General features: G+C 41.7%; 1 protein-coding gene across 1 annotated transcript in view; it reads right to left on the bottom strand.

The window, feature by feature from the left end:
- PARM1 (prostate androgen-regulated mucin-like protein 1) overlaps positions 1–24,402 on the bottom strand; it is a 101,325-nt gene that overhangs the window by 14,121 nt on the left and 62,802 nt on the right. The window contains exon 3 of the mRNA XM_019720707.3: positions 7,330–7,408. Within this exon, the coding sequence (XP_019576266.3) occupies positions 7,330–7,408 (79 nt within the window). The remainder of the gene's footprint in view (positions 1–7,329; positions 7,409–24,402) is intronic.

The following is a 24,402-nucleotide window of genomic DNA, read 5'->3' as shown; positions in this document are numbered from 1 at the left end:
AGAGTTTGCTTGGTGGATGCCAGCAGGGGGTAGTAAGGCTTGTGGAATTCATTGTGAAAAAGTGAAAATATCTTATTAAAGAACACAAAGGGTCAAAGCCACCATTTTGTCTTTAAATATAGGAAGAGGAAAGAGAATTACAGCTAAAAGTCCCCCACGTGATGATGTGGCTTGATAGCACTCAGCACAGTGCTCACTGTCCCTGTTAATCAGTGGCACTGGGATTACTGCTGATACTATTCTATTGTATGCTGTCGTGAGCTAAACGCAGGACCTGAGGCGACAGGATAGAGAATGACTTGTGTTAAGCCCTTGCCTCATTGCATCCTTCTCAAGTGCTTTGGCTTGAGTAGGAAGCAGCCCTCCCCACTCGTCCTCTCCCCAATCGGTGATGCCTTGCTGATGACAACTGGTAGATGTGGTGTTGACACTGTGGTTTGAGGCCTGCTCCACCCCTGCAAAATGGGACCTATTTTAAGACAACTGGCAGCAGTACTTAATGGAACTCAATTGTCTTTAAAAATGAATGAGATTTCACTTTCCTTGTGTTGAAACAAACATATTTTAGAGAACAGCTTCTCCTTTATAAGGGTCAACCCAGTTCCCCATTAAGGCTCCAAATTTATTACTTTTCTTCCCAAAGTCCTCTCCTCTTTAGTCAAGTGAGTCTTTTCTATTCAATTATTAGTGCTTATGATGTACTAAGAAGGACAGATGTAAAGATGAATAAGATATGGCTTAGTGCTGGGAAAACACAGCTGAACTTGTAGCTTATTAGTCATTAGTAATTAAGCCTTTGACGCATATCATCCATTAGCAAAGCTAGATTGGTGCAGCTGTCATTGTCTCCTTGTTTTGTTTTCATTGGTGGCTTTCTTTCTCTGAATGTCATTTCCATGTCTGGCTCCTTTCATTTAACGATTCATTGAAAACTTACTGTCTATTAGGCTCTACTGTGAGGCCTGGGGGATACTTTAGTGAACAATAGACCAAAACCCTTGTCCTAAGGGAGCTTACATTCTTGTGAAGATAGACACAATAAATCAGACATGAAAAATAATATGGCAGATGGTAATAAATGCAAGGGAGGAAAACAAAGCAGGGACGGGGCAGTGAGGAATTCCAATTGGGAGGTGGCGATTGTAATTTTGAATATGGTGATCAGGGAAAGTCTCACTAAGATGACATTTGAGCAGACACATAAAAGAGATGTGGATGAGCCACATGGATGCCTGAAATATACCCTACAGACATAGAGAATAGCAGGTGCAAAGGCTCTGGGGCAGGAGAAGACAACACATCTGTATGGTAGCTATTGAATTATAATTTTTTAAAAGTAAACTTTTTATGTTAGAATGATTTTAGATTTATAGAAAGACTGCAAAGATAAATTCCTACATGCCCTTTACCCAGCTTTCCTCTATGTTAACATCTTACATAACCATGACACATTTGTCAAGACTAAGAAATTGACATTGTAAGCTGCGATTTTGAAGGGAAGGAACTGTGACCATTAGGGGTGATTTTATTTGTCCACAGTTACCAAACTTCAGGATTCTAACAGTTCTGTCTTCTTTCTACCAAAATCCCTATGATGGAAATATTTCCAAACATTCATTTTCAAAGTGCTCTTTACATAGCCGTTACTTTCAAACTTATCTTTCAATAATCACCTTTACTTTGAAGGGGCAAATAAAATTTGTTTATTTTCCTTTTCAAAATTATCTGCCAGATATCATCCTGGCAGACACTCCTCACAAAACAGGCTTCATTGGAACACTTGTCTATTGTGAACAAATTCAGAGTCACAAGGTAACTAGTTTGAGTGTGTGGTTTAACAGATTCCCATGGCTTCCCCTTTTCCAAACCTAGTTTCTCCTGATTTGGAAGAAACGAATACTCCTTCCACACCCTGAATTTTCCTACCCAGAATCATTCTCTCAGGAAACAATTGTTTATAAAGCTACTATTATATGCCAGTACTGTCAGGGGCTTTATATCTTGCTAGTAGAGGGGACGGGCAGAAAACAAAACGATTCTACTACAGGGAAGAGAGTGGTACAAAGGATGTATGTGCAGCAACACGTGGTGGGGATGTATGTGTCCCCACCACGAAGACGATGGGGAGGAGACTTCCGGAGAGGGTCTCTTTTGAGTTAGACAACTTGGAAGCAGCCAGATTCCAAGTTGCTGTGTCTATAAATCACCCAAAAGAGGTGAATCAAACATGTCTGACAGAGGGCTCAGCATGTTGAAAGTGACGGAGGCATGAAACAGTAGGGCAGCCTATCGGGGACACTGCAGTGCAGTGTGCATTTGGAGTGTTAGGAGATGAGGATAGCGCAGGTTACTCAAAGTATGGTTCTTGGACCAGCAGCCGTGCCACCATCTGTGAGTTGCAGAGAAATGCCCTACCATGACCTACTGAAGCAAAACCTGTGGAGATGAGACCCAGCAAACTGTTTTTAATAAGCTTTCCCATTGATTCCTCTGCACATTAAAATTTGATGACCACTGAGGTAAAGAATCAAGTCACCTAGACCTACAGAATGCCAAAGGTGTAGATCACAAATTCTAGAAGAGCTTAGCCTTTAGGTCTGGCTGGGCCTACTCTGTAAACCTAACAACAACCAGAAGGAATCCAGTTGTATAAATATAATCACCAGAAGACTTGAAGCAAAACAGGTGACTTCTAACAAGATGCCTTCAGAGCCAGGCCCTGTTGTGTCTATAAATCAATATCACATTTATTTTTGTGAAGGGAACAGCCGTGTTGTCTGCCTGGGTTACCAGCACACCTAATTATAGCAGCCTCCACGTTGCTGGTGATAGCAGATACGGTCTCCTGCACAGGGGACTATCTTGTGGCTGAACGGTTTTGAGCCAATTTAGACAAAACCGACTTACCTCATTCTTCAATCATCACTAATTAAAGACACCTCTCTGCAAGAGGCAGGGAAGGCCTTTGCTTTCTTTTAAAGTTGCAAACAAGCCCTGGAATAAAAGCTACTCACAGATAGTTTCTCTTTATGGACATATAACACGCATGCAACTTCACAGGCATTTAGAAAAAGCACGATTGAAACTGCCAAAATGGAACAAGAGAAAACTGAGCTGCTGTTCCGTCTTTCTCCTCTTCCTACAACTCCCCTGTCTTGTGAATCCCTGGTGCCTACCGAATGGGATTGTTGGCAGCTACCATTTTTCTAAGCACCTAAGCAGTAAGCATTGTTTTAACAAGAACAATTACAACAATAACAGGAGTTAGTGCTTCCATCATCCTCATCTGATACTCGGTACTGAATGTTTATCTGTATCATAATTTAATCCTCATGACAATCCTGAATTAGGTATTCGTATAGTCCCATTTTATAAATGAAACTGCGCGCAGAATGATTCATATACTTGCTCCAGAGTACGTATTCTTAACCACCATGCCATCTGGTCTCTGCAGGAACTCGCCATTCATTGCTTCATCTTCGAAATAAGCTTGAAATGTAGGTAGTATTATTTCTGCTTTTGCAGATGAAGAAATTAAAGATCAGGGAGATTATAATTTGTCCAAGGCCACCAACTAGGAAGTAGAACCTGACCGCAAAGCCCACATTCCTCCCTCCTCACCACGCTGCTGCTGGCTAAAATGGGGGGTCGATAAATAATAGAGGAGAGCCCTGGAAGCCACATTCAGTAGTAGCTGAGGTCTCAGAAAGATATAGTTCTCCAGGCTGGGGTCACTGTCCCTGCAGAATAGGAGTGTTAAAAGAGATGGCTAATGCGTTTACCGATCGATGCCTTCAGAGGGAATTAGAACTTGGTGAAACTACTGAGCTACTGTTAGCAGAGCCTGTAAGCTGTGCCCGTTTTCTGGTTGTGAGGCTGTCCGTTCAAGTGGACTCTTCTTTCGCATTTGCAGGGACCCAGGTTTTAGGCCAGAAGCTAATGGTTCCCTCATGGGCTATGATTTCAGCCACTTGTTTGCTACTCCAGCCAAGTGTGCTAAAAGACCATAGACAACAGGCCTCTTATGATATTGTTCTCAGAAATCTGGGATGATAGGAACGAAATAAATTTCCAGCCAAGGTAAAACCTAGCCTTAGGTATACACACACATCACACATTCTCTCTCTCTCTCTCTCTCTCTCACACACACACACACACTTGTGAATTGAGCCAAATGTACTTTTGATTAATTATTGATGGGGCTTTCCAAGAATCTGGGAAAATAACCCTTGAGGGGGTTTTAGCACAGCCTTAAGATTCATGAGAACTATTAGCTTCCTTATGTTACCATTTTGCCAAAATAATTAATAAAGCAGCAGAATGGGGTTTTCCTTAGGGGGTTTCCAAACAGGGGTCTGATCACTTTATCCATCCTTAAATTTGTAGTGCCAAAGATAACTACCAACCTTGTACTTACACAACAGGGGGCCTTTTCTACATTTTAGAGGGAAGAACTATATGGGGGAGAGAAACCATGACTAATTCAATTGAATCTCTCCCCGAATTTATCCAAAGTTGAGAATGCCTAAAGACAATATACTTTAAAATTTTTAAATAAAATGTTATACAATTTTAATCAGCACTCATTAGAACCAATTGTAATGGCCTGCTAACAGAATTTTCCAAACACAGTAAGTTCTGTGGTGGCAGGACTGTGTCTCATCACTGGTGTGACCCCCATGCTTAGAAGAGTGGCACATGGCTAATGCTCCATAACTATCATCAAGCAACCGTCCTACTATTGGAGTCCCTTCCTGTTGACCACCTTGATGGTGATGGCAGGGCTATGTACTTGGGAAGCAGTGTCCATTAATCCTCACAGCAATGCTACCAAGTAGTTAAAATTATGGCCCTTATTTTACAGAGTAGGAAAGTTACGGTCAGTGAAGCTCCATTACATGCTCGGGTCACACCAGAACCAGCTACAAAGTGGTAGAGCTGGGGTTCAAACCCAGGTCTCCCTACTTGTGGAGTCTGAATTCTTAATTGTTGCCTGTCTATAGGCAGTGGTAGGTTTGAGATGGTAAACTTGAATTCTTGCCTGAAGTCAAGAGGAGTCCTCAGGTTATTTCAATATTATTTTTTGGCAAGTGTGTGGTAAGAGGGAAGAATTTCTATTTCAAGTCACACTCCAGTGGAAGTCATATTTTTGGTGATAGCCCTTCAGAAACTCATCATTGGTGATTCCAAAATGACTCTAAATTAATGCATAAGTCCCCTTTTTGAGCAACTCCTGCCTTCATGCAAAGAAAAACTTTGTTATGACATGGGAATGAGGTTCCAAGACTAGTTCATAAAAGCCAATTTAACTCAGAATAAAAATATAATGTATCCTCAGTGATGAACTAGTAATTAAACCAGATGAAAAAGAATACCACTCACTAAGATATAATTCACAAAATTAAGTTTGCTGCTCAAGGAAATATAGACTTAATGAACATTTTTTTTTTTTTTTTTTTAAATATGAAGGAGACTTATGGATGCTTTGATAAAAGGCTTTTAAACACAGGTAGCACTGGCCCTTTAATTCCAATTTCTCTTCGAAACTTGGCTTTCCTGTTCTTTGTACCTTAGATACAGGTGATATTACAGGGCGCTCTTATACTTGACACCATCATTAGATTGATTTGGTGCACATTTAGAATAAAAGGTGGAGGGAGATAAAAGGGAAGGAGGAGGGAAGTGTTCCCTAGTGGGTGTTGGGCTGGGCTGGGGTGACTAGAGGAGATGAAAGAGGGGGAGGAGAGAGGGTAGCAAAGGATATGTGTGCACAGAGATGAGAAATTAAATACATGAGCCACACATGGGGAACCAGGACAGGAGGGAAGGAGAGGGTGTGCACACGCCTCCTGAAAAAGAAACACAGCTGCAGGGAAGAGACGTCAGGAATGTATGTGTGTGTCTGCATGGCAGTGCGTGAGTGACTGTGTATTCTTATGCCAAGTTATTCACGCATTCAACTTATACAGCATCTTCTTTGTGCCGACCACTGAGTTCATAGATAAAGTCTGGGTCCTCATGGAGCTTACATTTTTGTCAGAGAAAGAACCAATAAACTAACTAATATAAAAAAATCAAATCAAATAATAGATAGTGGTAACAGCCAGGATGAAAGTAAGAGAATAAATAATGGGCACCAAACTGGAAGGGAAGTCGCCTGGAGAGATATGAAAACCATGCATGAGGAAGAATTAGAAGACAAGCATTTCAGGAAGAGGGACCAAGAAAAGTGAAGGGCCTGAAGAGAAAAAGAATATTCGAAGAATTGGCTAGAAAGACAGTGTGACTGCAGCTCAGTGGTTAAGAAGGAAAGACAAAAATGTGATGAGTGAGAAGAGGCAGGCAGGAATGGGTCCATGAATGAGCTCAAGGGCCAACCTGAGAGGATAGGATTTATTATAATTCTAAGTGCCTGGGAAAGCCACTGGGGGCTTTTAAGGGAGGGAGTGACAGGGTCAGAGGAGCTTCTGTAAAGATGGCTCCCGCTGTTGGGAGGAGAATGTGTTGGTGGTCAGGGAGTGGCTATGCTCATCACAGCGGCACGTGCCCTTCTGTCACTTTTTACGGGCACTGCACAGACTGGCAAATAATACTGTCACTTGCCATTTGGCATTTTACAGCTGAAAGGACATTTAGTGTGAATAATGTGGTTTTGAGACTTTGGGATTTCATACAGCAGTAGACAACAGAAGTGCAGGCTCACAGAGTATTGCAACTTTCTATTTGGCTGTAAAAAGTAACAACTCAGCTACCATCTGTGATCACCTTCATTCCATAACAAAATATATTTTAAAACCAAAAATATAAGGACATAATCTCAAGGGGAAAAAAAACACAATTTTATAGAAAATGCTATGCTTTCCTTATATTTTCAACATTTTGCTTTAGTACCAGTGGAAACTTCCTTACAGACTGGATATACATATACACATCAGTGTTCAGAACTTCCTTATTTAGGAGCCATGGAGCCCACCCCATTTCATAGATGAGAACACTGAGGGTCAGGAGACATGTGGCTCCTTCACGGTGATGAGGTGAGTTAAGGGCAGAGAGCAGAGGCCTCAGTCTCCTGACTCCAGGTTCACTCTCATCCCATTACATCATCACACTGTGTATTTCAGCTTACTTCTTCTGCTTTGCCAAGGTTCAGATACTGTACCATCTATTCCTGTCCAGTGAGGAGCACACCGGCCATTTTCACTTACCTGCCAGTATTTCTGAGAGCTAAGACACTTATTAATAAATAAGCACTCAGCAAAACAGCTGTTAGCCTGGAGCCCAACAAAATGGAATACTTTTCTTCATAAAGAAGAGTAAGGGGCTTCTCACCTGATCTTCAGATACGCTGCAACTCCAAACACCAACAACACCACGGCAATGACGGTCACCGTAATGGCGGCAATGCTGCCTGGGAAGGAGGAAAGGCACAGGAAGGAAAATCAGGAGGCGTAATCATTCAGATCCTTCTGCGTAGTAGTCAGAGCTAGAACAAAACCCAGGCTCTTACTTCTTATCAAAATGCTTTTCATGCTAGGTGAGGTGAGGTAAATGGTCAATATTTATTAAAACCTTTTGGCTGGCTTGGAGGTCAGAGAACAGTCCACAGTGATATTTGATTATCTTTTTAATAATAACACCAATCTGTTACTGCTGCTGCTGTTGTTTGCAGGGGTAGGGGATTTAAAATCTCCTGACATCCTTTTTTTTTCTTTTATATGCTCTGGCTCATCTTTCTGCCATTTCCAAGTTATTGGGAGACTTAGGATGTTTTATTCAAGGGTTACTACAAAGTAATGTGGTTGGTTTTTAAATAAACCAGAATCACATAGCTGTATCAGTAGTGCCAACTTCAAAAGGGTCATCTTGGTAGGAGATGCACTAATTTGAATGATGCCATCAAATCAAAGCATTTTTTAAAATTCCTCATTGGGAAGTGTGTCCAATTTTTATCCTTATATAGAATAAAGTCAAGTTAGGTGTAAAAATAAGGTCAAGTCTTAGAGGTAACAGTATTTTTTGTATGTAGAATTAATCAGGTGCAATTATAAAGTAACATGAATGCTTTATTATGTAATTTGAAATCTGGTTCCAAAAGCAACTATTAAGGGGCAGTCAAAAAAAACAACAAAACTTTGAGCATGCAACCTTGTAAGAATAACCATATGCTTCCAACGATTACTACTTTGAAGAACAACACTCTTCTTGTGTGAGCTTTGGACTAGTAATGTACACAGACTTCAGTTTTATTTCATCTAAGAAATGCCAAGAATCAATTGAGCTCTTGTCCCCTATAGTTAAAGTGACATTTTTAGCACTGATGCTGGTATTAGGGACCCCATTTACTCTTTCGGGCCACTGGGAAATTATTTGCTAATTCAACAAATGAATAAGATTCTGAAACACTTTGGAAAGAGCATCTGCGATCTGGAGATTAAATATATGGATTCAAGTGTGGTTCCACCATGATTGGCCACGTGACCATGAGCTGTTTACTTAGCCCTGTCCACTCATGTACCACTAGACACCATATGCACTGAGCTAAAGCCCTCTCCCAATGTACTGCCCGGGACTGGGGCCCATCTCTTGTGGACTTAGGTCTCAAAGCGGATGGACCTGCCCCAGATTTTTGGAGATTTATTAGTTGTAGATTATTTTGCAATTTCTCCTTTTATTTTTCATGTCTCTGAGGAATGGCTTTTGTATATTGTTCTTGGCATTACCCCTTCCTCCAAAGGAATTGGAGTAGATCTAAGAAGCAAATCAGTCTACTAATTAACCTTTAGTCACTCCCCAAAAGTTTTGGGTGAGAGAAGGCTACAGCAGACATCCATGTCCCCATTTGATGTCTAAATTTCTAAAAGAGAACCAAGGAGGTTCAATGCTAACATAGAGACTGAGACCATCGCTTGGTGTGTCTGCACAGATTCACCGTATTGCAGCATTTCAGAGCTTCCACACGTATGGACACTCACACGCCCATCTCCTTGCTCCTGGAATCCTTTACGGCATAATTAGTATAATTATCAGTGCATTTCTCTTCCCCTTTTTACTATTGTGAAGATAGAATTATGACCCTAAATGCTTAAATGTGCAGACCAGGTCAAATAGAGAAAGTCTGAGGTTAGTTCCAGTTATGAAAAGCCACCACTCCTGCTTTGAAAGGCTGCACTTAGCTTCTTGGCCTCCAAACTGTGCTGAAATTAGAACAATTCAAAGTTCACCGAAGCCTCCTAAGAGCTCTTTTAAGAACTTGTGAAACGAGGATTATTACTGCAAAGTAAGGTGATGGGAGTGTTTCAAGATTCAAAAAGATACAGTGATTGCAATTAGGAGCAATTTAAAAAACTGACCTTTTAATTCCTCCTTCCCACCCCCATTTTAAAAAATGGAAGAAAAAGAAGAATATAGCTGATTTCCCTGTAAGACTTCTTTCTTGCCCAGGGATAGTGTAATAGGTATAGGAAATTGTAGATTTGACCTGTTTTTCAAAGTTTCTTCCCTAACTCTGAGCAGTTGGATCTCATTCAAATCTGTGATTTACTGGATTTATTTATATACTACCTCTTTCTAAAGATAAATCAGGCAGGGGCCCCAACTCAAGTACCTTGTTGTTGTTTTTTTTAAAAAGCAAGTGATAGAGTGACCCGCTTCTCCTCTATGTGACTGGTGGCTGTCTAGCTCTCAGTGTAACACCAGTATCCAAGCAGGGCTCTTTAAGGACACCTTTTCTTGTTCACAGAGGACAGCTTGTGTGACCAGAGCTGGAATTAGCAGGTGAGTTTTCACCTGATGGGCCCTTGAGGGCAGCAGAGCAGAGGGGTACTTCTGATGCTTGGAACTGACCAATATGAGGCTGAAACATGTCTATTTTAAAGTAGATTGTACTTAGACCATTGTAACTATTCTGCCACCCACTAGCCCTTCTCAGAGGGTGCCAGCCATGAGAGCAAGCGTCTTCTGGAACTAGAAGACCTTTATCAGGCCCCTACCCTCAACATCTTGTGTCCTGAGCTCTCTGTCACCTTCACAGCAGCTGCTACCTTCAGAACCCACCAGGAACCTCACCCTGGGAGGTTCCACACATCAGGGCATCATAGTTTAAACATATGAGGGGGTGGCTGAGCCAACATTAGCACAACTTTATATGGTAACTGAAAAGGCTTGATTTTTCTCCTTGTGAAAACAAATGTCATTTCCCCTTGTGTTCTGTTTGAACTAAACTGGAATTCCCCATCTCCTCCTACTCCTCCTTTTCTCAGAGAGGGGCAGGGAGAGGGAACATGAGGAATGTGTGGCTGGGGTAAGGGAGGCTTTGCCCTATGAGGAAGATGGGAACATTTGGTGGGTAGTGCCCTGGGAGTGGGGGTGGGAAGGTGGCGGGCATTGCAGTTCTTCCTCGTTGGGATTTGGAGTTACAGACTGGGTGTGACTCACACAGTAAAGCCCTGGAGCCAGGAGAAAATAAGAGAGAATTGGAGGAACCTTATCTGTATATTTTATGAGCCAAGATATAAGAATATTCCACTGTGCTAGCACATTCCATTCTGCCAACATGTTGCCTGACCAGACGGCTGTTGAAGATCTGTGAGCCAAAGCCTCCTTAAATTTTGGGCCTCTCTGAAGGCTGGGATTTTTCTGGGTACCGTTTTACGACTTTCATAACAACCCAGAACAACAACAACAACAAAATCAGAATAGGCAGAAGAATAAGCTTTTTATTCTACATTTGCAGGCCATTATTTTGGGCTGGCACTGTGCCAAGCACTTTATAGCGATCATCTCATTTCATTGTCTTCATGAGATGAGTAGAATTATTCCCATTTTACGGATGAGAACGTTATGGTTCAGAGAGATTAAGAACTTGATTCAGGTGTCACAATCTGGTAAATGGTTAAGCTAACATTTGAACCCAGGACTATTTCACTCCAGGTTTTTTTGCATTTTTAATCATTAGTGTACTGGTTACTACCTTGTCCCTTTTCTTAGCTTGGCCAACTCTTACTCTTTCTTCATGACAACTAAATATCAATCCTTCTGAAAAACTTTTCTGACACCCCCAAACAAATTACAGTGTTGTTGTGTGTCAGCTTTGTGCCTGCTTCTTTCAAACACTGTGTTGTGTCTATGAGCTTCTCCGGGCAGACTTCATTCATCTTGCATCTCTTTCCCCTTCTTCCCACACTCTTAGCACCAACCAGTCTGTAGACCATAGTGGGCACTCAACTCAATTAATGTGGAATGAATAAGTATAATACTGGCAAAAAAAGAAAAATAAAAAAAGAAGGATAACTGGCACTTTTTGAGCTCAATCATTGTGCACAGAAAGTCGCCAAGCAGCAGGCTCCCCACCTATCATCCGTCTTGGAATCCCCTCCTCTAGGTTTTACCTGAATATCTGCTCCCATGACTCTACAGCTATGCTCCAACCACCGCAGCCTGTGCTTGTGAGTCCCATGGATGCCTGAGCTGGAAGAGAGTTATTTTAGGAATACTGCCTGAAGAAGGTCTGATAATATCCTCGAAGTAGCCAGAACAAGCTCCCAGCAGGCCATGCTCCTGGTCAGATCTGGTCAGACTAACCAAGGAAGGGGGCTGCCCTGGAAGTCATTACTTCACCTGCTTTGGCTGCTCTGTGCCCTGTGCAGCCTGCAACAAACTGTGTCCTCATTTTAAGGCTCTTTCTCCACACATCTGCCTCTCACACCACAGACATACACCCGCTTTATCATACACCTGCTAGTCCTTCACAGACACAGAAAGTCTCCCACACTCAGAAGGGGCTCTCCTTCCAAACTACTTCCCCACTCCCTTGACCTAACGGTGCCCTCCTGTCTTCCTGGGCTTAGTCAGCAATATTCCTAAACTTCAAATGCTCCTCTGGGGACTTCTCTTATTGAACCTTTTTTTCCCTCACTTTAAATGTGAAAGAAATGTTTTTCACCTGCCCTCTTTGGCATGACACTTGCCAATCATATGCAAAATGATAATAGCAGGGTGTGGTGGGGTGAACCAAAGCAACCTCTGAAAGAAAGACCTTTCTTGGGCTCTTTTAAAAAGTTGTTATTGCTCTGAGAGGGCTGGGGCCCGGAAGAGGTGATGGTAGGAAGTTTCCAGGGGTGACAAAAAGGTAAATGGTTTGATCCTATCTGTAGATGACTCCTGAACTACTTTCTCCTTGGAAATGCAACAGTCAGCTTATTTAGAATGCATGTGTAAGTACTTTGACCAAGTGCCTGGGTGTGTGTGTGTGTGTGTGCGCGCGCGTCTGATCTATTTTAAGAGTCTTTAACAACGCTCTTGACTGTTTTTCAATATTCTTGCTATTTTCTTTCCTCTTCCTGGTCCAGGGAGTAGGTTAGAAGTGGAGAATAGAAGCAAGAGGCCACTTAAGAGTGTGTGGCGGCTCCTTCATTCAAGGTCACCAAGGGGAAAGGAACCTTTTGTCTCAGAGGAATTCTTTCTCTTTATTTTAATTAAAAAATTTTTTTTATTAGTTTCATGTGTACAAAACACTGTAATAGTTAGACATTTATCATTTATACCCGTTACAAAGTGATAACCCTCCTCCCCCAATCTACTACCCCTCTGATACCACATACAGCCATTACATTTCCACTGTCTGTATTCCTTATGCTGTACTCCACTTCTTGTGACTATATATATAGAGATATATATTTATATATCTCTATATATATACATATATATGTATATGTATATATACACACATATATACATAAACATATATATAATATATATGTATACATATATTACTATAGTTGACATTTATTATTATTCAGCTTCAGCTTCAGGTGTACACTGCAGTGATCAGGCATCTACATCATCCCTGAGGTGGTCTCCCTAATGAGGCAAGTGTCCATCGGATACCCTACAAAATCTTTACAACATTATTGATTAGATTCCCCAAATTGACTTTTGTATCCCCATGGCAATCTTGTGGTTACCAATTGTGCTTTCTAATCCCCTCACCTTCCCCTTTATCCTCACCCACCCCTTTCCATCTAGAGTAATTCTTTCTCTTAAAAGCATCTGTCTGCATGTGCTGGAGGAGGGAAGTGGTGACCGGTAAGGAAAGGGGCTTGAAGGTTAGACCTCTGTGTGTGCCTGAATCTCTTTGTTACACTAGGAAAGGACTCTTCCATCTTTATAACAATAGTCTCATATCACAGCTCCTTCCTCCAAACTACAATGACAATAGTAATAAACAACAACAGCGGCAATAAAAATAATAGCAATGGACACTTTCTTGTTACTTGCTCTGTGCCAGGGGCTGTTCTGTGAGCTTCAACTATTTCAATTCATGTGATTCTCATGAGAACTCTATAAGGTAGGTACTCTTGTTATCTCCATTTTACAGATGAGGAAACTGAGGCACAGAGAAAGTAAGGGCCCAGAATGACATGGTTGGATATTAGAAGAACTAGGACACAAGGGCAGGCTCTAGAGTCTGTGCTGTTACCGACGAGGCTCTCCTTCCACCCTAGGCTCTAGTTATATATCAGCATCTGCTTGTGGTTAAAACTGGCTGCTCCGATATATCCTTTCTGTTTTCTGTTGGCTGTCCAGGAATCAGCCTACCTTGCGACTGGGTGGTGGTTTGGGTCCTCTTGTTGGTACTGGTGAAGGTAGGTCAAAGCTCAATAATTCAGATTAATTGGGAGGCAAACTAGTTAGAAGCAGACAGTAGTCACAGACCTACTGTCTATGTTAGTGACCTAAGGTCTATGTCATTGGTTTCTAGAATGTGTTGTGGTCTAAAATCACTGCTGGGAATGCTGCCAACTGCTGTACCTTGCAGTATATTAAATAACCCAGGGTATAGTTTTGTTTTTGTTTTTGCTTTGGGTTGTGTATACACACACGTGTGTGTAGGTTGTGATACGAGGGAGAAGAGAGAAAAAGAAAATCTCAGTTTTTGGATACTATCATCTAAGTGGGTTCTAATTTTACCAGTATTGAAGGTTGCTTTGCCTTCTGGCCTTGAATCTGCTTGAATTTTCACTGCTGTTTTCCTCTCACTCTACCCCACACCGTGGGAAGCTAAGCTTATCTCATTCTAACCCTAAATCAATGCTGTAAGCTTCTCCTTAATGAGCTCTACAGGCTCTCCTTGAGCTAGGATGGTACAGGATGTAGAGATGCAACACGCCAGGGTGCTGAGGTTCACCACCCGGGCACAGAGGCAAGTGTCAGGCCCCAGGAATCGTACAGGGGAGGGAGAGGCTGGATGGGCAGACAAGCAGGTGGGTAAGGTGGAAAGTGGGTCGTGGGTAGTAACAAACTCTATTTCTGCCTTGCACTGGGCAGAAGGTGTGTGTATAAAAGCTGGAGCAGCTGTGGGAAGAGGTGGGAATGAAGCTGTTCTCTGAAGGATGAACAGGACTTGAACAGTCAGCAATGAAGGACTGAGGCAGGAACCAGCTAGATGGAGTACAAACACCAGACATTTCCAGGCTTGAAGTGTTAGCACTGAGCTTGGAGACAGAGCACCTCAGCTGGTGTCCTTATCTAAAAAATGGCATAGCCCTGGTCCTCTCCACTTCACAGGGCTGTGGGGAGGGTCTGGAGAGATGAAGTGCTTTGTGAATTCGCACAAATGAAGAGGACTGTTGGGACCTTTGCACAGTCCAGCCCCTTCACTGCATGGATTAGGAGACCGCAGTACTGAAGGATTCAGAAGGACTTACCCCAGGTCACACAATTTACAGAGGGGACAAAACTAAGGCCACAGTCTACATTAGAGGGTACAATGGAAATTAATAGGGACCGTGAAATGGTTGGGTACTCAGGACCACATCATGGAAAATTGTGAAAGCCAGACACGGTGTTTGGGCTTGATAGTGTGGGAACCGGGAACCATGGAAGTGTTTTGGGCAGAGGGATGATTTGCGAGAACCTTGTGAAGACCAGTCTTCTCTTGGAAATCATCCCAATGACCTCTGCTCCTTTCGAGCAATCTTTTGCTGATGTTTACTTCTTTATTTTATATGCAAGAATTTGGTTAACTTATTCTAGTCTAGAAGTAATACTAACATATGTTGCTGTGGGTGGTTATTCATATACAGGCAAGATAAAGACGCATAAAATATACTATTATGCTAATGGTTTTTTGTGAACATGTTCTGCCTTCCCTTTCGATTGAGAGTCCCTTAAAGCCAGGGACACCAAGTATTTGTGTAGGCACAAAGTAAGAAATCCATGAAATAACTGATTTCTTCTGAAGCATAGCTATTTTTTAAGTTGCACTTTTTTAGTAAAGATACAAAAATAAAACTCCTTTATAAGGCATATAGCCATACATGCAAATATGCTACAGAAGTGTTTTTAATTAACACAACCTAAGTTTGTCTCAGTAAATTAGTCCTTTTTCACCAGTGCCCCATCCCACCAAATCTTTAAATCATTAAAGGACTGCTTAGTCATTACCTCCCACAGAGTGGCAGAGGTAAACTTTATCAAAATTAGCCAAATATTACCACAACTGGAATTTTTTACCTCATGTTTATACTCTTACCTAAAAGCTAGTTAGTGGGCAGACCTGGTCAGTAAGCAGACTTGGGATTCAAACTTTGGAACAGAGTGCAGTCCCCAATATCTATACTTTCCCCACTTCCTGTAATTAGGAGACCTGGTTTGGGGACTGACTTTACTTTTATCTAAGAGCATTTTACCTACATAGGTAGCACATAGTTAAAAATATATACAAAAAAGTAAGTCTCTCTGGAGATAATAAGAGATTTGCACTTGCCTGTTTCCTCTCCCTGCATTTCTCTCTCAGATGGCACATGGGCTGTGCTTTAACGTCACAAGGAGCTCTGGTTTGCAACGAACCAACCCAGGGCACGCAGGCCTCCATAGTCCCCAGTTACCATGGTTTTAAAGTCTCTTCACTTCACTTACAATTACAATCTTTCCCAGCAATGAGGCTTATCTCCCCAATCTCCCAATCCCAGCTCTCCTTTGATACCTATAATGTGTGAACTAAACTCAATTTCTAAGAATAGCAAAGGGTGTGCCTCATTCCCTTCCCCATAGCATTAGGACAAGCCCATGACCGCACAGCAGCCATAGGTCAGGGTCAGAGAGGATTCCTCCCATTCAGTTGGCTGAAAGGTGCTGCCCAGACCAAAAGGAGGCTGCAGGGAATGGGAATTCCTCCAGAAACATGGGTGACCCCTCCATCTGTTAATAGCAGTCTGTTAATAGCATTAAATTTGTTAATAGCCTTAACAACAGTTTTCAGGGACATCTGTAGTTTTGTGCTAAGAACAGTAATAGACGCAATAAGAAAAATAATCCTAGTCATGAAAGTCATAGAAGCCATCATTACTGTGGCTATCTTGTGACAGGCACCGAGCCAGGCAGAGCAGGGCACGAATCTCCATAGTGGAGTTCAGGAAATAAAGCAGTTAACAAAAATCTGTTCCCCTGGTTAGTGGGCAGAAACAGGATTCAACCACTGAGGCTGGCTTCCCCAAACCCATGCTTTCCACTCCTGTGATGAGAAGACCTGACATGGAGACTGGCTTTATAAACCCACTAGCTGAAGAGTTTGGAGCAAGTCACCTTAAGCCTCCCTCCCTCCCTGGCCTCATTTTTGTCCCCATCTCTACCTGTACATGGGGATTCACTCAATCATTCACACAGCTGACATTTACTACGTGCTGAACTTTGATGAAACACTCACTTCCTCTCAGTGCTTTTACAATTTAAATAGTGTATCTAAAATGCTTTGTTCATCGTGAATGTAACACAAAGGTCCCACTTAAGCTCTGGGAACCTCTTGCCCATAAAAACTCTGAAGCCAGGAAAGAACCTTGAATCCAGATGAGATTTGAGCCAATTTGGGTATTAGAAATTAGTGAAGACTGCAAGTTCAAGTTTTGCTTCCAGCAAGATCATGACCAATGGAATAATGTAATTTTATTGTTAAAAGGACATTCTAAGAAGTTTCATTGAATCTAACCTCTTTATTTTACAGATGACAAAGCGGAAGTCTAAAGAAATTAAGAGATTTGGTTGATATGAGTTTATTAGTGGCAGAACTGGACTAGAACTCAGAACTTTTGATTCCTGGTATACAAGCTTTTAAATTCTCTATCCCTTGGTCTCATCTCGAGTAAAAGCTTTAAACGCCTTAATTAGCTGAAGTAATAAAAAAGGACAAGACCCCAGCCTTGACTTCAGGGCAATATTTCCAAAATTCATAAATATCTTCATACCACTCTCATATTTTTTGCAATGTCCACACCACTTATACTATTATTTTCTTAATATCTGTCTTTAAATCAAGTCATTATTTTTCTTTAGATACTTACTACATATAGCCTTATCCTAAGCCATAATAGTTATGGAATCATTTATGGTTTTTTCCAATTCACATTAAAACACTAACACAGTTTTTTATTAGAATAAAAAAGGTTCATCACCTTGTATACTGCCCATGTAGGAACTTAAACCATACTTTTGAAGATACTGCTCCTGGGAATGCCAGATTCACAAAGGGGATGGGGGTGAGAAACTGGGCTGGGGGTAAATCAGTTGCCCTTGGAGCCCCTGGAAGAGACCAGGAAGAAGCGAGGGCAGTAGTCAGGGCCGGAGCAGCCTGTGTGCGGAGCAGAGAGCGACAGGTTCTGATCACCTGTCTCGACATCTTGGTCAAGGGCAGTGACATCAGTATAATTACTGCAGCGCAAGGACACAGGGATCTCCACGGAACAATTAATTTAATTTGGCCTCCATGTAATTCATCAGCAAGGCCGGGCAAGAACCTGCTTTTGGATACTGTATTTCACCAAGTTTTAATTTCTCCCAGACTCAGGCCCCCACAGTTTTGGAGTTGAAAACTCTGAAAAGAACATAATTTCCAAACTTGGATGCCAGTTAAGGGAAAAGGGCACCCACATCAAGCTCTTAGTTGTCACCCTAGGGGCAAGTGGGGCCTTGGCAAAATCCTACAGCACGGCCTTTGTATCCTCCCTCCCCCAAGATTTCTTTTCTTCCAGCTCGAAATCTCTAGTTGCTCGTACTCTTTAACCCTTCCTTTCAGATTTTCCAAGTTTCATGAAAGCATTACTATTTGAAATGTGAACATAGTTGTTTTTCTCGTTCACACTTTTAGATTATCCTGTTCTGTATTGTGTTATAGGCGGGTGCTTAAATGAATTTTTCTTGCCTAATATTTATAGTAATAATCCTTTTGGGAATCATAAAGAGTTTTACAAATGTTGTATTTTTTCAAGTTAAGAAAAATCAAAGTCTAGAAGAGTCAACTGCTGTTGGTATCCACTGAGGATTAGAGACCCAACTGTAATAATAATAAGTTAACATTTGTTTAGTGCCAACTATGTGAGACACTTTATACTCTTGTCTCATTTAATCCTAATAAGAATTCTATAAGGCAAGCAGAGTACTATGATTACCCTCGTTTTACAGATGAGGAAAATGTGATACCCCCTGAAGGATAAAATTGCCCATCTAACAAATGGCATTGGTGAGATCTGAACCAGGCAGTCTGATGACCAATTTTGTACTATCAGAAATATTCTTGCCTTCCTACAGCCTGGCTTTGAAATGACACCATAATATCTCCAAACAGAAATACGGCAAAGGGTTTTTGATGGCCTGCTTCCATGGACTTAATTGAAATTATGATTTTAACCTAAGTTCACCTTCATTTCTAAGGGTGTGGTCCACCCCTGAAGGCTGAGTCTGATGATAAAAGAAAGATACTGCTAAATAAAATGTCTCTTATTGGTCAATATTTTTCTTTTCTGGGACCTGAGAAACAAGGCATGCTGAGGGCAATATCAATGTAGTATCTATTATGTGTTCTCCAAATACAGTGCTCCTGACTCAACATGCTGGGGTGGGATTTTTAGATCCTTTACTGATAAAGATGATGGGTTGATGCTGATTCATTCTCACTTTCCTGCTATTATTTTGTAATTAAAGAGACATGCCCTTGAGTCAAAAGATTACAATAAGGGTTCAGTCTGCATATGGAATTATAGGCATAATCCAATCAGTGTTCCCAATGAGCCAACAAGTCATAAATTCATTAATAATATCAGCTGTGCTTATAAGCTAACATCCACTTTCTCAGTGAAGCATTTCCAAAATCATTTTAGTCACAACTGGTGAAAGTATTTGAAGCAGAAAAAAGGAATTATGTTCACATTGCTCCGTGGAGACATAAACTCTCCAAACATAATGAAAAGTGACATTGACACAATTAAAATGTTGTATATTTATGTTATAAATATGTTGTATGGAGTTGTAGCCTCTAGGTAACAGTGTAAATGGTAACTGTCTGATTTTACTACCTTGACATATTTTTCAAAGGATATTTTGGAAATGTACTAAAACTAGATTAGGATTTAAGTAGTGAAAGTAAATGAAGGCAAAATAAAAGTAGTAGAGACAAGAATTAAGAACAATTTTTATCTAAAATAAAATTTGAGATTTGGAGTTCCTTATGGTAGTTTACTTGGCATTAGAAGGTTTTGAAGTTTAACCTGTTTAAAGAATTGGGTACAAAAGAAAACAATGTGAGTGAGAGTTTATAAAAATCCATAACTTTGTCAACCCTGAAATCCAAAGATAGGAGTAAGCATGGTGGCAAGAGAGGTGTGGTGGGAATGGGGGTGGGCAGAAACCCAGAGTGACAGCAGAGAACCCTTTTGATGGTCTGTTATTTGACAGTGTGTTAAAGGGGTACCTTTGCATGCACAGGTATAATGGACTGAATGTTTGTGTCCCTCTCAAATTCTCATGTTGAAATCCTAACCCCCAATGTGATAGTATCAGGCGGTGGGCCTTTGGGAGGTGATTAGGTCATAGGGTGGAGTCCTCATGAACGGGATCAGCACCTTTACAAAAGAGGCCCCAGAGAGCTCTCTTTCCCCTTCTGCCGTGTGAGGACACAGCGAGAAGACAGCTATGTGTGATCCAGGAAGAAAGCCCTTGGCAGACACAGAATCTGCCAGCACCTTGAATTTGGACTTTCCAGCTTCCAAAACTGTGAGAAATAAATTCATTGTTTAAGCCACCAAGTCTATGGTATTCTTGTTATAATAAGCTGTACAGATTAGGGCCACAGGTGAAGGTGTTTAATTTTTCTTCATTCTCAATTCAAAGGTTAGGATTTATGAAGCTAAGAAAATAGTGAATTTATGGCATAGAGCTTGATAGGTAGTCATTAAAAATCATTCATTTACTCATTCATCAGTCATTTATTGAGCACCTATACTGAGCTAGACACTGTTAGGGACTGAGAATATATTTGTGAGCCCAAACAGACAAGGCCCCACTTCAGGTACCTGGAAAAGCAGTGTAAGCAATGGACAAAGAGCTACACAAGTACGTGTATAATTGCACACTGTGAAGGAGAGATACAACTGAATTGTGACAGTTTGTAACTGGGAGACCAGAGCTGGACTGGGGACCCCAGCAGAGACCTCCTGAACAGGTCATGTTTGAGCTGAGACCTGAGGAATGAATTGGAATTAACCAGGTGAAGTGATGTGTTGTGGGTTCCAGATAGAAGCATTCAAATGAAGAAAGGCCCTGTGTCAAGAGGGCGAGCAGCAGGTCCATGGAACCCGGAGACACCTGCATGGGAGATGCAGAGAGCCAGGCCTAGGGGCCAGGTGAGGCAGGGAAGGGAGCAGAGGCCCCACGCTGCCAGTCTCCGGGGGCTTGTGAATTTCATCCTAAGAGCAGTGAGATGCCCCAGAGGCACTGGGATCCTGGTGGTGGTAAGGTTATGTGTGACTCAATCAGATTTGCATTTAATTGTCATTCTGGCTGCTGTGTCGTTGGGTAAGATGGTGAGATTGGTACAGGGGAGGCAGTAAAGTGGCCAGTTGGGAGCTAACATGGCATTATGGGAGCTTTGACATGCGTGTAAAAGTAAAGTAGATGAATTGAGAGCTACTAAGTTCAAAATCAGTAGTAATGGATGATGGAGAGGACATGGAGTGAAGGCGAGAGAACTGAAAAGATGGGGGTACCATTTACTGTACTAGGCTGGGTCTCGGCATGTACCATGATCTAGTATTTGTAAAACTGAGCCTAAGATAAATATAATACTTTGTAGGGTTACTGCTTCCTGATATATTCTGGGCATTCCAAAAGAATCTGGTCAGTAAATGTTTAACCTTTTTTTGCATGGTCTTCTCACCTATTTATTAATTAAATCATCAGTTTCCCTTTTAACATATTTTTAATATGTCATCTAAGAATGATGGTCATGAACTTACTACAGTACACATTTTTACCCCTAAAATTGTTGTATGTGTACTTTAAAAGTTATTCTTTCACCTGTTCTAGGAGTCAATCCTGTTTTCAAATGCATATCGATCCTAAGAATTAATCTGGGGTAAGGAGATGTCATGTAGAGCTGAAAGTCCCTTGCAGGTATTGATGCAGAGATGTCTCGATGTCTGCCTGCTCAGTGTCCTTTATTTAAGGGTATTTATTAGCACAGTTCATACTGAATATACTGGGATTCAGACTAGCAATTTAAAGTTCAAAAGCTTTTACCAATTTTCACAATTATGTATCCATCTCTTTGCAATGCAAAGTATAGGATAGCATAAGACCAGTTGACAATTGGATTTTACAGACAAAAGAATGTCCACTTTGCAACAAGCACGGTGACCATAATTTTAAAGCTTGCATATGCAAGAATTGATGATGTTCTGCGTAAAGTTGGTGCGTAATGTCAGTTAACCCCCAAAGCAGTTGCTGAGCATAGAATTGCACAGCGTCATTTGTTTTAGTTCAGGGAGTCAAACATTCTGTGGTTATAGTTTCCACCCTTGAAGAGGTCGGATTCAATAACACAAAACGACCCAAATTTAACACATCATGGCTCTCTCTCTCTTCCTTTAAAGCAAAACAAAAGCTGAAAAATGGAAATCAAAACTTGTTTCTTCTGGACAGCTGCTTTGGGATGAGAGCTACTGACACCTGCTTCTCCTCATCCCCACCCATGAGACCCAGCGGGCAGCACTTGGCATGTGACAACGTCCCATGTCACTCATTTCCACAGTAGTTCTGGAGGCCATCAGTCCTCCCTCAACTTTTCACTTCTATGAGTTCATGTGGGATGGGTATAGTGAAAGGAACACTTGACTCAAGGTCAGTCAGGAACAATAAATTTGAATCCTCATCTGGTCACTCGCATGAGAATTTGAGTAAGTCACTTAATCTCGCTGGACCTTTGTCTTCACCTGTAGGATGGGTAACCTCAAGCTCACCTCAGTGGAATGTTCTGAAGATTAGATGAGGGGCTCCGTGTGTCACTCACTAGCCCCATCCAAGCAACATGTATATAGCTAGTAAACCTCACATGAATATGAATCTCACTTCTTCCACATAGAAGAATTGTCATAAACAATTTTCATGGTATCATAAGCCAAAAGGACCCTGAAAGACTGCCTCTCTTGTACATACTTTGCAGCTAAGATCTCTTAATGTCAGAGTAGCTAAGTGTCACGGTCTGTCCGTAGCAATGACGAGCCAGAAGCCAAGTATAAATGGTCTTCATGTTTCCAGGCCTGACGTCCCTGAAATGTACTACACATGTTCCTGCCAGTTGAATCCTCTTAAAAAGAAAATTCCCGTATTTTTCTCCCCTGATCAAAAGCCTTTAGTGACTATCAATGGCCTGGTTAGTAAAGTAAATTTTGCTTTACTACTTAGGGTCCTGCTTCTCAGGGTCCTCTAACACTTGTCCTGAAATCTTCCTGCGTGTTCTGCGTTGTACCCTTGCACACAGTCTGCGATCCACCAAACTAGGTTATTTGCCATACTATGTACATGCCACATTGCAAGTTCCACGAGGAAGTAACTATCTTATTCATGGCCCAATCCCAGTATCTAGCTAGATGCCTGACGCATCATAAAAGCTCAATAGGAGTTTGTTGAAGATGGTGGGCATTCTTCATTATGATAAATATAACAACAACAAAAATAACAAAAGCAAAACCAATAATGACGATGACGATAAATCACAGTAAAATACCAATCACAGGTATCGACAAAGCCATTGCTCAATGGCTACTATGCTGCAAATTTATTATGTCAACTAAATCTTACAATAACCCCATCATGCAGATACTATCCTTATCCCATCTTACTGACGAGAAGACCAAGGCTCAGAGAAATTAGAGAGCTTCCCCGGTATTGATTGGTTGACTCATTCATTTATTCAACAAATGGCATTGAGGGTCTCCCATGTATCAGGCTCTGCTCTAGGGGTTGGATGTAACCTACATCGTCCTCGTTGGGAAGAAAGTCCTTGTTTTCGTGGAGCTGATAGTCTAGTGACAGAAAATAGACACCCTCTAACCAAATAAATGAGACAAATTCAGAAAGTGGTAAATGATCAAAAGGAAAATAAAGCAGGGTAAAGGGATTAAGGGTGATGAGATGACTATGTCAGACAAGAGTATGAATAAAGGCTCCTGAGGAGCAGGCAGCTAACCAAAGTCTGGACTCATGGAAAGGAGTAAGCCATTAAAGACCTTGTGGGGAAATTGTTTCAGGCACAGGAGATGGTAAATGCAAAGGCCCTGAGGGGAGAGGCCCTTGGTCTATTCAAGAAGCAGTCAGATGGGGGTGTCTTTGCTGGTAAGAGGGAAACAAGGTGAGAGCAGAGAGGCTCTGCACAGATTCAGATTGAGCTGAGCACTGTAGGCAGGACGCAGACCTTGGCTTTGCTCTGACTCATAGAGAAAGCAATTGGAATGTTAGAGCTTTGGAGCTACAGATCTGTCCTGGGTTTTAAAAGGGTCTCTCTGGCAAGGGTGTAGTGAGTAGTGAGGTCAGTTACAGAAATATTAAAGCCCTACATGTGAGAGATGACAGAGGGGTGAGAGGAGATTGGGTTCCAATGGACTGGATGTGGAGTTTGTGAGAAAGAGAGGAGTCTAAGATTACTAGTCCACGGTTTCTGGCCTGAGGAATTGAAAGAAGAGAGGGACAGGCTGAGGGAGGAGCCGACTGAGGGTTGAGAAAAATCAGTAATTCATCTTGTACGTATTAAGTGTGAGATGCCTAGGAGCCACCCACGTGAGGAGTATGAGTTTGGTGACAGCTGGATAGACATGTCTTTAGTTCAGAGAAACAAAACAGGGATAGAATTTTATATCTCAGGGTTATCAGCATTGGGTGACATTTGAAGTCATGAGACAGGATGAGATCATGTCAGGAGTGAGTGTGGAGGGTAGAGAGCGTGAATGTAGAAACGTTGGGGAGAGAGGAGGGCAATGCTGGCCCTGGGGTGCTCTGGTGTGGGAAAATTAGGGGTGAAATAAGGCAACAGAGACTGAGAAGGAGCGGTCAGACAGGTAGGTGAAGAACTAAGCGAGACTG

The sequence above is a fragment of the Rhinolophus sinicus genome, chromosome 1, assembly GCF_057876585.1.
Source record: "Rhinolophus sinicus isolate RSI-liver-muscle chromosome 1, RSI-T2T, whole genome shotgun sequence".
In the NCBI taxonomy this organism is placed as follows: Eukaryota; Metazoa; Chordata; class Mammalia; order Chiroptera; family Rhinolophidae; genus Rhinolophus; species Rhinolophus sinicus.
Note: the sequence above shows the minus strand (reverse complement) of the source record. Positions and strands in the feature narration are given on the sequence as shown.